This window comes from Corythoichthys intestinalis, chromosome 19 (assembly GCF_030265065.1).
Source record: "Corythoichthys intestinalis isolate RoL2023-P3 chromosome 19, ASM3026506v1, whole genome shotgun sequence".
Lineage (NCBI taxonomy): Eukaryota > Metazoa > Chordata > Actinopteri > Syngnathiformes > Syngnathidae > Corythoichthys > Corythoichthys intestinalis.
Genome location: NC_080413.1, coordinates 8,809,977 through 8,827,535, shown reverse-complemented (window position 1 = coordinate 8,827,535; position 17,559 = coordinate 8,809,977). Strand labels below are relative to the sequence as shown.

The 17,559-nt window shown below is 40.2% G+C and overlaps 1 protein-coding gene across 8 annotated transcripts in view; it reads left to right on the top strand.

Moving 5' to 3' along the window:
- Positions 1–1,326: 1,326 nt before the first annotated feature.
- LOC130908054 (triadin-like) overlaps positions 1,327–17,559 on the top strand; it is a 31,933-nt gene continuing 15,700 nt past the window's right edge. Inside the window, exons 1-3 of one of the 8 annotated variants that reach the window (XM_057823665.1) lie at positions 10,885–11,343; positions 15,133–15,298; positions 15,422–15,494. In XM_057823665.1, the coding sequence (XP_057679648.1) occupies positions 15,456–15,494 (39 nt within the window). In that variant the 5' untranslated portion in view covers positions 10,885–11,343; positions 15,133–15,298; positions 15,422–15,455. Of the gene's footprint in view, positions 1,349–10,868; positions 11,344–12,698; positions 14,888–15,132; positions 15,495–17,559 lie in introns of those variants that run through there. The other 7 variants (XM_057823667.1, XM_057823663.1, XM_057823668.1 and 4 more) reach the window with 7 other exon arrangements.

Sequence of the window (17,559 nt, the reverse complement as noted above, 5' to 3'; positions counted from 1 at the left end):
ACGTTTTCTAATTCCTTGGTAAAGGCAGCCGCAGTTTCTTTTCAGGTTTTACCGCACAGACAGACGACACATGTGATTTGCGATTGCTTTATAAGGAATCTTATAAGGAAAATCATGATTCTAACATTACGTGGAAATATAGTCCTGTGGTTTACGTGCTCTTTCCAATCCCGCTGGAGACCTTCACTTCGTTTAGTCACCTCAGACGGAGGCACACAGGATCTAACAACACAAAACACAATCGAACTCTCGACATTTCGCAATATTATTGATTCAGCAACCCAACCTGAGTGTAGCGGCGAACTCTCTCTCCCTCTCTCTCTCTTGCTGTAATCACTGGCACGCCTTTCACACAAACAAGGACCCAAACGGGACCGCTCATAGCTGCCGGCAAAAATCGATGATCAAATCCGTTGGCAACTCATTTATTAATCAATTTTAGTCGATTAGTTGTTGCAGCCTCATTAAGAAGATAGTTTAGATAGTAAGATGTCTGAAAATTGGCAAAAATGTGAACTGTTGTTTTCCAAAGTAAAACCAGATTTTTTTCCATGTGCTACGTCGACTTAAAAAAATATATAACGAAGAAATCTGATAATATTTACGACTGAGAAGTTATATGTGTTATAATTTCAAGAATTTAGGCAAGTTTAAGGTAAAGAAGGTCCTAAGTGATTAAACGTTTTTTAAAATAGTTGTCGATTAATTTGCTAATCGATTAGTTATTGATTAATTGTTCCACCTCTAGTATTTTCCCTCTGTTTGCCTGAGTTTTCATAGTTGTTCTCGTTATTTTTTTAATGTTCTCGACTCGGATTAAATGGTCTACATTGTGGAAAGTTGTTGTTAGACCTTTACTTCGCATTATCAAAGTTTGTCTTCTTGGAGTCAGATAATGGTTACAAAAACGTGAACGCGCGGCGTTTGGCTAAGAGGTCAAATGCCAACAGCATAGGTGGTTTCTGAAGAACAGATGAACCCAGATCCAAACTGGTTTGACGTTTGGATTTTTTTTTTTTTACGTCAAAATGTCTCCTTTAGTCAAAGCGAGCGATTTAACCGCTAAATGTTACTCCCAAAGCAGCTAAGACTGTTTATAGATAGTTGTTTACACTCTTTAAACCCATATGGGAGCATGAATAAAAAACAATGTTCATAGCAATTAGTAAATTAGCAAAAACTAAACCCACAATATGGCCATTTTCTGTTAATTAAAGATGATTACGCTTTGCATTAATGATGTCAACCTCCTTGGTGAGTGCAGGTGGAAAGGTGTTCACCAAAATCATCCTGAGTGAACGTGCACAAAAGCATGGCGGGGCATCGTTAAGGCTAACCAGTTCGTCAGGTTAATTTCCACTCACATGCTGTCTTCTCTGCTGTCCTTCCATCTGTCCGGGCTCGCTTCTTGCCAAGGCTGTGTATGTTTTTGTGTGTGTGTTGTACTTGCTTGCATCAACACACAGTATGTTTTGGCAAACAGGCAGCACACCACAGTCACTTTCTGGCTCAAACAAATAGCCAACCTTCCAACAAAATAAAGATTAGAGACATCCAAACCCCCGACACCCCCAATTTCTTGCTTTCTGGACCCTCTTCAAGAGAAGGCTTTTGCGAAAATAGCCCCCGACTGTGGTTTTTTAGTGCCAGTCTTAAAAAAAAAAAAAAAGGACAAAGTTGGGTCACATTGACACTCGACTTGAGCAACACTTTTTAAAAGCGGACCTCGAAGGCTGCAGGCGCATTGGATTAAACTGATTTCATGCTAAATAAACACATCAACGATGCTGTTTGACATCATTATCAGAAACAGCGACACGTTATTCCTGGCCGGTGTGCTCGGCCTGCAAATAGAACATGCGTGTGCGCGTGTTAGAGCTTTTGGCTGGGTACATGTAAATATTATTAGAGCAATAATGCTCACGTAAGAGTTGTGAATACATTTTTATAGTATAGTGTTGGAATTTGTCCTTTTAGCCAGATTGCCGGAATCACACCAGCCAAACCACTGGAACCGCGCTAGCGCAATTCCAATGACCCAGGCCGCGGCAACCCGACAACCCGGCCAAAAGGCCAAACGTGTACTCACCTTAGTTTTAACCCCTTGGTGTGACACCATTTTAAAAGCTTTAAAAAGGCTTCAAAACACAAATTGACAATATATTCCAAGTCGACAGCAATCAGACAGCAAGGCAAAACAGCACACAGACCCAGATGAAGAGGAAGGCTGGATCCAGGGTCACCAAATCACAGTATCACAAAAGATTCCCAAGGAAAGACAGTGGTAGCTAAAGAGTTCAGTCCTTTGAAGGCTCTGGTGAGGCAGGCTGTGGTCCGGAACAAGGATGTGTTTGGGTGGTGTTGAGGGTAATGGTCCGTTGCAGATTGGGCAGAGGAGTCCTTGCGTCACTGGTGCCAAGACAACCAGAGTTGGAGATATTGTCAGCCTCGACACGAAAAAAGCACTGAGTGTTCAAATTGTCAGCCGTGGAGTCTTCTTGTTATCAGGCCTTCCTTGTGGCAAGACAGAATGTGTCGCCATTGTTCCGGGCTATCCATTGTTTGCCCCCAAAGAGTTGATGGCGGGATTTGGTCATCCAGATATGGGCATGTAGATAGAGGTGTACGATATCCATTTTTTAAAAACCTATACCGATATCGAGAACTTCCTGCTCCTCAAAGCCGATACCGATATCGATAACCGATAATAAATATATAATTTTTTAAATGTAAAACCTGAGTTTTTGAACACCTGGAGGTATCAGAAAAAAAACAACTAGTGGTGGATTCAACATAGATTTGCCTTTGATCTCACCAGATTTTTTATAATGACATGAACAAAACAGTGCGTCGCTAGACACCGCAATGTGTAAGTGAATGAGCTTGTAATGTGAACCAAACTAAAAAAAAAAAATAGATGCAGCAAATTATTCTGACCAGCAGGTGAGCAATGCCCCGCAAATGGTCAACTGATTTCTCATACCAGTGTGTAAACTGTAAAGCCAGCACAGTACATATTATCGGTCCTATTAATAATTTTATTGGATTTATCGGGATGACGTCATAATTCTTATTATCGAACCGATTATTATCGTGCACCAGTACTTGTCTTAGTGATCACCTGCTTGTCTCGCTCCGCCAGCGTCAATTTCACTCTGTCAGTTGCATGACGTGTGCGTTGGGCTTCCGTAGTCAGCGAGCATGCTGTAGTTGTTATGCCCTTATCTCCCCTTTGTCTTGGCGCTGCAAATTCCAATCACTCCAAGTCCAACTATTCATACTTCAAATATATTCTACTTGTTTTCTTAAACTATGATTTAAATGCTATTTATTTTATATTGGGTGTGTTAGAGTAATACAAACAGTCAAACAGCAAATATGGGAAAGGATAATATTCACTCTAATAGATATACATCAGCCTTTTAACCACTCAATTTCTAGGTATTAAACCAGAAAAAGTGTTTGCAAGTCAAAGCAAAAAATTGGTCATCAATTAACTCATTAGCGGCCATAGACATCCTAATCTAAGGGAGATCCAAAAACTCGATTATTAGATGCATCGCGATTCGACACGTGACAATTCGATTACGATTCATAAAGGTTCAAAAATGATGATTTTCCCTGATAACTTTATGACAGCTGCTCGTAGCGGAACAAAATTCAAGACACGTCTGCCGCCCGGACACCTTTAACGGACGCACGCACAATATTATGATGGATGCTGCCGGTTACTGAGCGAGAGATTTTCTCCTTTTCAAAAGACTGGAAAATAAATTTGTGTATGAGACAGGGTAGGGACCCAGCGGTCGCACTTCTGTGCAAAAGTTATTTTTTAGAGCGAGAGGGGAAGGGAGATAGTTCGTTGCTCATTTTCTTTCAGATGTCCAGCGGTAGTTTCAAGTCATGTCAATTGAAAAATGTCCTGAGTGTGTTCCTAAGACCCGAGTGCGTCTATAAGAAGTGAGTACACGAACCCTCTTGTACTGTTCAGCCTTTATTGTTGTTGTTTTGGAAATGTTAACAGTTAGCGCCGAGCGCTAAGCTAATTCGCTAACGTGTATTTCATAAGAAGAACGTGTAAAACCATGATTAAGTACAGCGGTAACACTACAAACATGCGAAAAAGTACAGAAATCTGTGAAAACAAAGTATATCGGTTAAAGAAGTCTTATTTCTAAAGACGCTTTGTTTCCAGAAAATGTGGAATTCATTCCACCTGTGTAAATTTTATTGTATTGTTGAGAAAAATAAGTAGTAAGGTACGATGCAACGATAATCGTGACAACCGTGATCATCATCAATACCGTGATCATCGTTCAATAATCGAATTGTAGCACCCTGAATCGTAATCGAATTGAATCGTGGGTTGCCTAAAATGGCACACCCTAATCCTAATCCATAGTTCCATTCTGATTCTAATTAATCTCACTTTTAATCTCTAACTTTATCACAATATATGGCTGGCATTGAATATACAACAACAATCAGAGATAGAAAAGAGGACGTGTCAAGAAGGTTTTTAGATTGTGCGTATTTGTTTATGCCTGGTTTCCTTTCTGGTCACATCCCCCTGTGCCCTGACTGTCCTCTGATGGTTAACAGCCTCTACACTCACACACATAAACACACATTCTACCCTTTAGATGACTTACTCAACTCAACACAGTCTGTCCTTGAAGCCAATGTTGTGAACTTAGAAGCATTCCAGTAAGTAGACATACTTCAAAAATCCTGATATAACGAACGCACTATGAAGCACTCTAAAAGTTTGAACGCGACTTCTCCTCATACTTCTCCAGCTGCGGATTCCCAGCATCCTCCAGTGTCGGATGTGACCTTTTGCCACTGTCCAAGGTGCTGATCCACCCGGAGAACATTCTTCGCCTCGCCTGTGAGACGCCTGTGAAGAAAACAAACATTGCACAACTCTCCAGGCGAACGCTCGGTCGGGTATCGGCCACATGAAATATGTGCCTGCCAACGATTTCTTCCACTTGCACGCAAAAGGAAGTGTCAGCTAAGTTAGTGCTGTACTAAGAATCTCGAAATTAAATTTGATAAACTGTCCAATCACAGTTCAGTTGTATTTAAAGTCCATATGACAGCAAAAAGCATGTTTATTTTTTTATCTTTTCCGCAGTATTTTATGCTGAAATGGACCGCTTGGATGTGTGTGGAAGCGATCGATATATTTATTTGGTTTTTGTAATCCCGTGCCATAAAAATGAGCGACTTCCTGTTTTGACGAGGATTGCTAATGTGACGTCAGCGGGATAGTCATCTTCACTATACAGCCAATACTGCAGTATGCAGAGCGACTGCGGATTCAGCTGGTTTTGCAGATTAATTCATTTATTTTTCGCATCACGCCAGCCAAACGGCCGCAGAAAAATGTTGCTGCACCAGGGAGAGGCGTGTGAGCTTTTTGGGGGTTTCAAAAGGTTCACATTCACCGGTGGATATTGGCCAAAACAAGCCTTACTACTGTGGGACCATTGGACTTACGTGGAACTGAGTAAACATCGGGTTTTGTGTTATGTCACATACTGGGATCGTTTTAATACGTACAGGGTGACCCCAAAAAATGTTTACACTGCCATAATACAACTTAAATGCCATGTTAATTCAACTTAGAATTAGAATTTAATCACAAATTATACATTATTGTAAAGAACATGTACAGTACACTCTATTTTTCAATGTGTCCTCCCTTAAGTGTCACAACAGCCTCCAGGCGCCTGCGGAATGCTTGACAGGTCTTCTTTATGTAGGATGCTGTCATCTTTTCCCAAGATCTAACAATGGACCTCTTCAAGGCTGCCACAGAAGTTTGTGGCTTCTTACAGGCACTGTCCTCCACAGTTGCCCATATGCTATAATCCAGGGGATTGAGATCTGGACTCTGGGGTGACCACATATCACCTTGTCAATCAACTTTTTGGTCCGCACAGATCGGCACTTCCAGACCCAGGTTTTTGTGAGACTGTTCCAGTATCTTTCAGCTTCTTTTTAACTTTGTAGACTGCACATCTGGATATTCTCAGATTTGCTGCAATCTCAGTAGGTGTCAGACCGGCACGCAGCAATTCAGGTACAGCTAAAGTTTTCTTCATTTTCAGCAGAAGCACAGGAATTGTAAAGACGAGAGATTACCAGCTGCATTGAGTGACCTTAATGAATCACTTAAGCATGACAACCTATTTAGATATGTTTCAATGGGTTTTCAACAAGCAGACTTTTTTTTGGGTCACCCTGTAGGTGGCATGCATTTTGTGGCTGACATGCTCCTTGTCTACTCGACCGGCGGCTTGCCGCACATCCCGCACTATACTTGGTTTATTGCCCTCTTCATGTGCCCGGTGTTCTGTGAAATTTTCCACCTGATCAGAAATTGCAACTTTGTGTTAAAAATGGCTGCGAATACAACGATTGCAAAGTAAACACTACAAACTTTCTTCAAATAAAGGACTATTTACTTACGTTTGATCATGGATGGGCATGTAAGTGTATCCTCTAGCACCACAGTTAAAAACCTAGGAGTTCTATTTGACCCAGACTTGTCATTTAGAGCTCATATTAAACAAACCTGCAGAACAGCCTTTTTTCACCTGCGCAACATAGCGAAAATTAGAAATATTTTGTCTAAAAACGATGCAGAAAAATTAATTCACGCGTTAGTTACATCTAGATTGGATTATTGTAACTCCCTACTTGCAGCTTGTCCTAAAAGTTCTCTAAAAGGTCTTCAGCTAGTCCAGAACGCAGCAGCAAGACTTTTAACAGGAACTAATAGAAGAGAGCACATCACCCCTGTGCTCCAGGCCCTTCACTGGCTTCCAGTCAAGTTTAGAATTAAATTTAAAATACTCCTTCTTACATTTAAGACCATTAATGGTTTGGGGCCATCTTATCTCACTGATGCTCTGGTTCCATACCACCCAACAGAACACTCCACTCTCAGAGTGCAGGTCTACTGGTAGTTCCCAGGGTTTCTAAAAGTACAGTAGGTGCTAGAGCCTTTCTCTACCAAGCTCCAGTCTTATGGAATCAGCTTCCAGCTAGCATTAAAGAAGCCGACACAGTCTGTACATTTAAGATTAGACTGAAAACGTTCCTATTCGACAAAGCTTATGGTCAGGCTAGTTGAAATTGGACTAGACTCACAGTTCAGTCTAAGCTGGACTAGAAGCTATAATGCTGGGGGAAGTACAGCCACTAAGTCCTATCTCCTTTTTCTCGCTCTACCTACCACTTGTCTTACTTTATTTCTCTTTTCTAATTTTAATATCTAGTTGACTAGTCTTTCTCCCTCTGGGGAGAGGCTATTTTTCAGCAGCAGCCTCCTGACTATCCGGACCCCTGGCTGGATGAACTTCCTCGCCCCCCCCCCCCCCCCCCCCCCCGTCTCATCTGGCTGGATAGACCTCCTCTTGTTCCCTCACTCTAGTGCAGACATGTCCAAAGTCCGGCCCGGGGGCCAAATGCGGCCCGCGATCAAATTTTATCTGGCCCCCAGCCTCTGTCATAAAATCAATTACGTCTGGCCCACACACCGTATTGGCCCGAATATAAGACTGTGTTTTTTGCATTGAAATAAGACTGAAAAAGTGGGGGTCGTCTTATATTCGCGGTCTAGACATTATACCCATTTGCGACGCTAGATGGCGCCAGATATCATTGAAGCGATGTTCTGTCATGACAGATCTCAGCTACTTTCAAGTTTAACCAGTTTGCATTATTTTATTACAATGTTTTTCCTTATTCAGATTTGTTTCAAGACTACAGTTACAGTTAGACTTCACTTTGATGGTTAATGCAGTTATTGCAATTTTGTTGCTTCATCACAATAGATTGGTTTATTTCCATTTCAAAAACCAGAAGCCATTCATTTACAAATGTGATTGCACTTTAGTTTACACATTTAAATGTTCAGATATTAAGATTTGAATGAGGCAAAATAACATGCTTTTTCTCTCAAATATATTGTTATAATCATTTGTTTCAGATGTGCTGTAATTATTTTCTGAATAAAAATTAATTTGGTGTTCAAAAAGTCTTTTTTCAAACTTGAGTCTTGAAAAAGAGGTGGTCGTCTTATAATCAGGGCCGTCTTATATTCGGGCCAGTACGGTAAATTGGTCAGCAGTGCTGCTACCAATATATCAAGTAGCTTACACACTAAATGCTGCTCCTCATTTACCCACTAAAAGGCAGCAGCACTCTAAGCAACATTACCCCGTGTGACCCTTTACTTCCAATTTTCTAAAATGGCGACAATCAACAAAAAAAAAGAAAGTTGACTGCGATGGCCGACGCTTCAAGGATAGGTGGAAATAGGACTATTTCTTCACTAAAATATGCAACAACTCGGTCTGCCTCATTTGCAAAGAGACAGTAGCTGTTTTTAAAAAGTTCAATGTGAGGCAATAATACCAAACAAGACACGCTGAAATGTACGACAAGATTATAGGGAAGATACGCAGCGAGAAATTGAAGCAACTTGAAGCTAGTTTAATTTCACAGCAGCAGTATTTCGCAAGAGGCCGAGAGTCAAAGGAGAACGCCACAAAGGCTAGTTGCGAGATTGTTGAAATTATTACCGTAATTTCTGGACTATAAGGCACACCTGACTATAAGCCGCCAGCCACCAAATTTGACATGAAAACGGCATTTGTTCATAGATAAGCCACACTGGACTATAAGCCGCAGTTGTCCTCATTGTATTATGGGATATTTACACCAAAAGATGTCAAATGGTAATCCTTCATTTGACAATGGCACCATAAGACTGTCATGAGACCAAATGAACCACCATTAAGCTTTGAACCAATTGGCTGCAAAGCCTTATTTTCACTAAAAGCGCCATTGGCTATCACTGCTTCCTTGGGATAGACAGTCAACCTCTGCTGCCACCTGCTCTCAACACTGTTGTCATCCAACATTCCTCCTAGCATGCATGGCGGCGCTACAGATGTAAATAACAGTCATGTTCTGTGCTAATAATTTCTTCAGTTACTGTTCCAGTTGTTTCATTAATTGCTAGTTATTGTATTTGGTAACATTTTCTTGGATAGTGGTGCCATAATACTGTCATAAGACAGTCATAATTATTACAGTACACTGTCATAAGCATTAATGAATGCTTTTAATAGATGTCGGTTAGTGTCATCCAGCAAATTATCTCACTTTTGAATGGATGTAAAAGATCTGAGCTGGACATAAATGGATTTAGTGACATAATATGCCACATGGCACATATTGACATCTGTTATAAGCATTCAGTAATGCCCATGATAGTGTCATGTAATTATGATGTTCTTATGACAGTCTTAAGATGGTTCTGTTAAATAAAGTGTTACCTATTAACCCAAATAAGTCAACAAATAAGCCGCACTGGACTATAAGCTGCCGGATTCAAAATGAGGGAAAAAAGTAGCGGCTTATAGTCCGAAAATTAGGGTAATTAAAAAAAATAATAATAAAGAAAATGTGACACACAGAATGGCTTGCTAAAATTTGCTTAAATATATTGTTCTACGTAAAGGACGTCATCCAAGGTCGGCCCCCCACATTTTTACCACACCAAATCTGGCCCCCTTTGCAAAAAGTTTGGACACCCCTGCTCTAGTGCATCTCTATAAACTGTAACTCCGTTTGCTAATTCCCATTAGCAGTCCTGGTGCATCTTGTCTATCCGTCCTAAGAGTGGATCTCTCCTCACTGTGGTTCTCCCCAAAGTTTCTCATTTTTTCCAAAAAGTTTTTGGAGTTTTTCCTTGCCGACATGGAGGGTCTAAGGATGACAGATACCCAGGACTTGGACTAGAACTTTATTTAATTCATTTACTGTTTCTGACTGTGTATCATCTGCAAAGCCCTTTGAAACAACCTTGTTGTGATATAGGGCTATACAAATTGAATTGAATTGAATGTAGAAAAGCTCACTGCCAGACACGTTCTGTCATGTTAGCTGCACAACAACTGCCGACGTCGGCCGGTTTGTCCGGCGGTCATTGTCCAGCTGCTTCCCCGCAAACAAGTCCTCTGCCCTCAGTAGGGGAACGACAACCTCTAACTTGCTCGCCGCCGGGCGGGTTGCCGATCGGCGAAGACAATCGACAACCCCGCCGCAGTGTGAAATGATCTGGGCTAGTTATGTGTGATTTTCCGCTTCGAAGACTTTGAAACATCACTCTGTTCGGGTTAGCATGTCGGCTACCTGTCACGCCTCTTGGTTTGTTTACATTCTCTGAAGCCGGCAGGGAAATGACAAAAGCCCGACTAACTATGGTGGCATAAAATATAATTTGGGAGGTGCATAAGTGGACAGTTTTGACCATTATGGAGTAATTTTGCCATGTCGTACTGAATAAATGCAGTTTTATTATTTCATATCCCATTTAGCAAAATACTGTTATTTGTCATGACCATACCATTTATGTAGCTATTGGGGAAAATACTTGGATTAAAAGAATATCCTGTAAAAATATTGGAGAGACTGAAACAATGACATTTTGCGGCTCTCTTCGTCGCATTTTCCTTGTTCTGAATAATTCCCCCTCAATCAGTTGAATAGTAAAACAGATGAAACCATTTGCCTGTTGGGGACGCTAGAGCACAATAATGGTAGGCGTGGCTAACCAGCAGATTAAAAGACTTAATTTCTTGTCATCTGCGCTTTGCCAAATTGTTGTATATAGTCGAATTGTCTCAGAATATGATTCTAATTCACATAATAATGCTATTTAAGACTTTTTTTCTCCTGTTGTTCGCACTTTAGTTTGAAGTATGATAGTTAAATTTAACAAATCATTACACACTGTAAGTGCATTTTTTTACGCATACTGTTAAACAGTCCTTGAAATATAATTTTGAGGTAAATTTTGATTTTCGTATTTTTGCCAGTGCCCTTATGAACAAAACATACAAGACATTAACTATTGCTCTGTTAAATCAAAATTTAACCGTACTTTGATTTTTTAAAAAAAATTATCAATACATTATATGCATATTAACTCATTCAGTGCTATAGTCATGCTACTGAAAGCTACTGTAAGGATTTCTGGAGGTGTCACACAGAGTGATAAAAATCACTGATCAAAGCTTGCGCTCATGCTTCTTTTTGTCCAACACAACCAACACTCGGCACCAGGCGCGCTGATTGCGCTTCATTTCATCAGCTGACTTTCATCAGGAGACATCTCCCCTGAGCGTGCAACTATTTTGCAGCAAGACAATCATCAAAACGGTCCATCGTGAAGGAAAAACAGGAGCCATTTCATGGAGGCAAACGTGTCGCGCTGGGAATGTCCTGAAGCGTTTGTACTTTAGGGGAGCGATGGAGGTAAAACCTGCCTTCCAGGCAACATTTTTTGCAAATGGATTGGTAGCCAGGAATCAAATAGACAGCCAAGAACAGTCAGAAATACAATAGGAGTCCACTTCTGCTGTCTGTGATTATTAAACTGGGAAGATGTGTTCCCAAGGTGTACAGAATCGGTAGTTTGGGGTATTGACAAAACAAAATACTCAAACGATTAGGACTGTCACGAGGATTTGACCTCGACAAAAATCTCATTTTCTAAAGGTCAACATTCATCTATAGAAATCATTGAGTTGGATTCTCACAGGTCTGGATCGTTTTGAAGGTGACTTTTTTTTATTTACAGCTTTCAATATGCCAGCAAACATAAAAGAGGCATAAAGCTGTACAATTACATTGATTTCATTGTTGCTGAATGAGAGATTATTCTTCAAAGACCTTCATAATCAGTGGCTGCTACACCAATAAGGAGGACGTTTGTTATACAACTGTACGCTGTATCGACCAATAAACAGAAAGAAATATATTAGAGATAGTTACCGTGAAGAGAGCGATTGCAATTTGTCAGGATGAAAGGATAGATGAATTCAAAGAGACTCAATTGCTTCATTATGTGAAAAGACTTGTGATCTCAGAATGTCACCGAAGTAGTCGAGTGGTCAACAGTGTTATTACACGTAAAACTAGCAGATGCATTATCTGGCAAAATTGCATGACAACGCATTCATGCTGGTTGGTATACTGCAAGTGTGTAGAACAGTGGCATTGCTGGTCTTTCAATGAGTGTATCCGCCTGTGAGTGCTTTGTGACAGTGAAGGGGCTCAATAGCACCCACAACTCAGTAAGGAAAGAAACTAGAGGGCCAGAAGTCAAGCCTCCAAACACAAGTACAGTGGTACCTCTTTATACGAAGTTAATTAGTTCCAGGACCTTGTTTGTAAGTCGAAATGGTCGTGTGTCCAGCGATTTTCACATCAGAATACATTATATTTCCATTAATTCATTTCACAGCCCGGAAACCTAAACTAAATCCTTTTTTTTTTTTAAACTGTCCTGTTCAGCTGTTTGACATGGAGAATGGAAGTCTAAGTGCCCGGTTGGTCTTAACAGTTGACATACTCTCATTGTGATCATTCAACATACCTCGTTTATTATGACAAAACAGCGAACAGGAAGGGGTTATGGGGGAACAGAAGAAAAGAAACACAAGAGAAGAAAGAAAAGAAACAAAAACAACAACAAGAAATACATTGAACCTCTTCACTAACTACTAACATGTTAGTGCTATCATCAGCTAGATGTATTTCTGGTTGACACCATGTGGGGGGCCTGTTAACCAGGGAAAGAGGGGGGTGGGGGAGTCTATAAGCTAAGTGATTGAAAGGGATAGAGTGTACACAAATCAGCCCTGTGATCTAGAACCCAGCAATCGTGTGAACCCTTGTGAGGGTAAGCCCGTTGGCGACCGACCCTACGCCGCACCATCGCCTATCCCGGCACCGGGACCCCCACCCGAGCGCGCCCTATCACATCCAGCCGTACGCGAGCCCGACCAAGCGCGCGAAAGCCACGCAGACGAGCAGAGACGCCACGCGGGCGCCTACCCAGGGCCACGGCCCCAACCCAGCCAGCCCAGGGAGGGAGGCGGGCAGGGGGGCCTGGGAGGCTTCAGCGCAGCCCATCCCTTCTTCCGCAGCCCAGCAAAGGAGCCATCGTCTAGACGTGTACTTTCTTCAGCAGGGGCACACGTCTGGCAGTGCAGGATTTGACTCCCTGGCGGCGCATTGTGTTACTGATAGTAGCCTTTGTTACTGTGGTCCCAGCTTTCTGTAGGTCATTCACTAGGTCCCCCCGTGTGGTTCTGGGATTTTTGCTCACCGTTCTTGTTATCATTTTGACGCCACTGGGTGAGATCTTCCATGGAGCACCAGATCGAGGGAGATTATCAGTGGTCTTGTACGTCTTCCATTTTCTAGTAATTGCTCCAACAGTTGATTTCTTTACACCAAGCGTTTTACCTATTGCAGATTCAGTCTTCCCAGCCTGGTGCAGGTCTACAATTTTGTCTCTGGTGTCCTTCGACAGCTCTTTGGTCTTGGCCATAGTGGAGTTTGGAGTGTGACTGACTGAGTTTGTGGACAGGTGTCTTTTATACCGATAATGAGTTGTGGTGCACGACAATTATCGATCCGATAATTATCGGCCCTATAATAGGAATTATGACGTCATCCCAATAAAGCCGATAACAATATGTTATCGGGCCTATTAATAACATTTTTGGCACGGTGTCAGATTGGGATGTGTGCATTTGTTTCTACTCCTGTTTTGCCAGCATGCAAAGTTTTGTTACTGTTCTAGAGGCTGTATTTTTCCTTCACTGAGTTATAAACCTTACTATGGCAATTAGCAAATGTTTGCATTTTACAGTGTTATGTTTACAAGTTCTTGAGAGGCCTTTTGGTTATTAGTAGGCTTGCTGTTCTATAATTGCCAAGTTAAGAAAGTTGTTTCATGGACCAAGATAACAAAAGTCTACTCTCCTGTTGCACCAAATTTTTTTATCTGCTGACAAAGCATAATACCTGTTGGGTTTATGTTTGTTTTAGATCAGTTCTCATTGTTCAGGGGAACACATCGTCAATGATAATGACTGATGAATTGACTGTGATTGACTCAAATTATATTCATTTGAAAAAATAATATGGACACTTTATTTGAAGTCAAAACTGGTCTTGTTCTTGTTTTGTTCACTATAATAATGCTCGTGTCATCATGAAATATTCTGGTCCGGTCAAAGGCAAATCTATGCTGAATCAACCACTAGTATTTTTGACCTACGGGTGTTCCAAAACTCAGGTGAATATACAGTACATTGAAAAATTAGATATATATTATCGGTTATCGTATCGGTATCGGCCTTGAGGAGCAGTAAATTATAGATATCGGTATCGGTTTCAGAAAAGGGATATCGTGCACCCCTAATAATGAGTTAAAACAGGTGCCATTGATACAGGTAACGAGTGGAGCCTCGTTAGACCTCGTTAGAAGAAGTTAGACCTCTTTGACAGCCAGAAACCTTGCTTGTTTGTAGGTGACCAAATACTTATTTTCCACTCTAATTTGGAAATAAATTCTTTAAAAATCAAACAATGTGATCTTCTGTTTTTTTTTCACATTCTGTCTCTCATGGTTGAGGTTTACCCATGTTTACAATTACAGGCCTCTCGAATCTTTTAAAGTAGGAGAACTTGCACAATTGGTGGTTGACTGAATACTTATTTGCCCCACTGTAAATGCAAATTTGAAATTGTTCGTTTTCTCGGATAGTCACCATGCAAACGGCCCCTTAGAGCTATCACCACTGCTTCATACGTAGATACGTAAACCCCCCCCCCTTTTTGAGCACGCTACATTCCAAGTCCAATCCAGCGCTAACTTTGGCAGCTGTCTGGGCAACTAATTATAGCCAAATGCAGGTCAAGCTCTCCGGGCAAAGCTGGAGGTCAGGTTACAGACTCGAAATCTGAAAGTGACTCTCTGCACCAAAAGCTTAGAAGTTTTCTGGTATGAAAATCTTCTCCCAATGACGGTGATAGACGTCCAATCCATTTTGACTGGGAGAAGCTAGCAGCAAATGATCGCTCCTAGTTAAAATGGATTGGAGGTCTATCGCCGTCAATAGCAGCCAATATTAGCAAGAATGTCTTTCTCATCATTTTTTTTATCTTTGTCCTTTCCATCCCTTCATCTTTGCTCTCTTTTTGGTTGGCCTCGCTTCCCCTTCTGTCTCCTTTTTATCTCTATTTTAGACCTCGAAGAGGGGGAGTTAGTGAGGGGGGCGGTGAGTTGACTGAAAGGGTGACCCCTCTTCTTGTCTCGCTCTGTGTCCTGCTACAAAGTGAAGCTAACTACCTCGGACTGGCAACTTTCTTGGAGTGAAAACTCGGACCAACTTTCAAAACTATCCGGACGAAGGTTGTGGTGTATTTTTAGAAGCAGCTGACTTCAAGCTCGAAACAATTTTTTTTTCTTTGTTTTTATCAGCTGCGATCTTTTCTTTCTGGATTTAATGAATGACTTACATGCCGGTTTCTATAGTAACAGCGCGCCGACTGAGCCTTTCAACTGACTGATGGTTATCACACAACGCCAAGTAAGCTCCAAATCTAAGGTGCGATGAAATAATAAGAACGGAAGAAAATTTTACGCGGGCTGATCTCGGTAATGAGCATGCTTCTGATGTTTTGAACGTTAGCCCCACTGAGTGAGAACTTGTTTTGAAAGTTAGAATGGAGAACTGAACCTGCCTGAACATGTCTGATCCATGAGTGCAAAACGCCCAAAAAATGAATTGGCGGTTATTGTTTTTGATCAAAAACTTCAATTGACATAATAAAATACAAATAATCATTCATATTTTTCAACATATTGTATTAGAACAACTGACACTTTTCACACTTCACACTTTTGACCTAAAGGTCATTGTTTTTGATCAATAACTTCTCAAATTCAATTGACACGATAAAATGCGAAATCCAGACATATAATCATTCATATTTTTCAACTTATTACTGTATGAAAACAATTGACATTTTTCAGAAGTTTAGATTTTTTTTACCAAAACGTCACCTTTTTTTTTTTTTTTTTTTTTTTTTACCAAAAAGTTCGATTGACACAATAAAATACGAAATCCATTCATACAATCATTCATCTTTTTCAACATATTACTATGTGAAAACAATTGACATTTTTTACAAGTTCACACTTTTCACCAAAAAGTCACCTTTTTTTACCCAAAACTTAACAAAAATTTAAATTGACACAATTGAATACGAAATCCACACATACAATTGTTCATATTTTTAACATATTATTGTATGAAAACAACTGATATTATTAAGAAAGTTCTCTTTTTTTGACCAAAAACTCACCTTTTTTGACCATAAACTTTGCATATAGTTCAAATGACACAATATGAAATCTACACATATGATCAGTCATATTTTCAACATATTACTTTATAAAAACAATTGCCATTTTTCAGAAAGCTCACACTTTTGACAAAAAAGTCATTGTTTTTGATCAAAAACATCTCAAAACTTCAATTGACACAATAAAATACGAAATCCACACATATAGGCTAATCAGTCATATTTTCAACATATTACTTAAGTAAAACAATTGCCATTTTTCAGAAGCTCAAACATTTGACGAAAAAAGTCATTGTTTTTGATCAAAAACATCTCAAAAATTCAGTTGACACAATGAATTACGAAATCCACACTTTCAATCATTCATATTTTTCAACAAATTACTGTCTGAAAAAATGGCATTTTTCAGAAATTTACACTTTTGACCAAAAGGTCATTGTTTTTTATTAAAAAGTTCAATTCACACTATAAATTACGAAATCCACTCATATAATCATCCATATTTTTCACCATGTTGCTGTATTAAAACATTTGACACTTTCAGAAGTTCACACTTCGACCGAAAGGTCACTGTTTTTGACTCCCCCCAAAAATGACCGTCAGCCTCAAAGCAAACCAACGCAATTTCTCGTTAAGTTACTAAACTCAGATTGTTGATTGTGTTATTGTACAGTTTTGATGTATGTTCCATGCCTGAATGTGCGTCTTTAGTTGTATGGGTGACGGGAAACTGATAAGCATATGCTTCATCCCGTCCGCTTTTGTCTTCTTCTTCGGTTCCTTCGGGCAAATCATATCACATTTTGTAACTGTCAATGATTGTCAATGATACCGATGATGATGACAATAAAATTCGATTCCATTCCAATTCCATTCCATTCCATAAAAGTTTTTGTCAATAAATAAATAAATAAAAGTGTTCCAACAATTTCGAATGAACATTGACAAACGAGCAAATAATTGTAGTGTCTACAAGGACAGCAACATATTCATGATGATAATACACACTCAGGGTAGGGTTGATGTCGTCACTGGGTCTTTCAGCAAGACAATGACCCTAAACATATGGCCAAATCTACACAGAAATGGTTCACCAGACACAAAATCAAGCTCCTCCCATGGCCATCTCAGTCCCCAGACCTTGTTGAGTTGGCAAAAGGGGGTTGTACAAAGTATTAACACCAGGGGTGCTAATCATTGTGACACACATTATTTGATGTCAAATAATTTTTTCTTTATGTGGGATTTTTTCCCCACTGAATGAATGCACTTGTATTGAAAGTTGGATTTTTCTCTTTTTTTCCA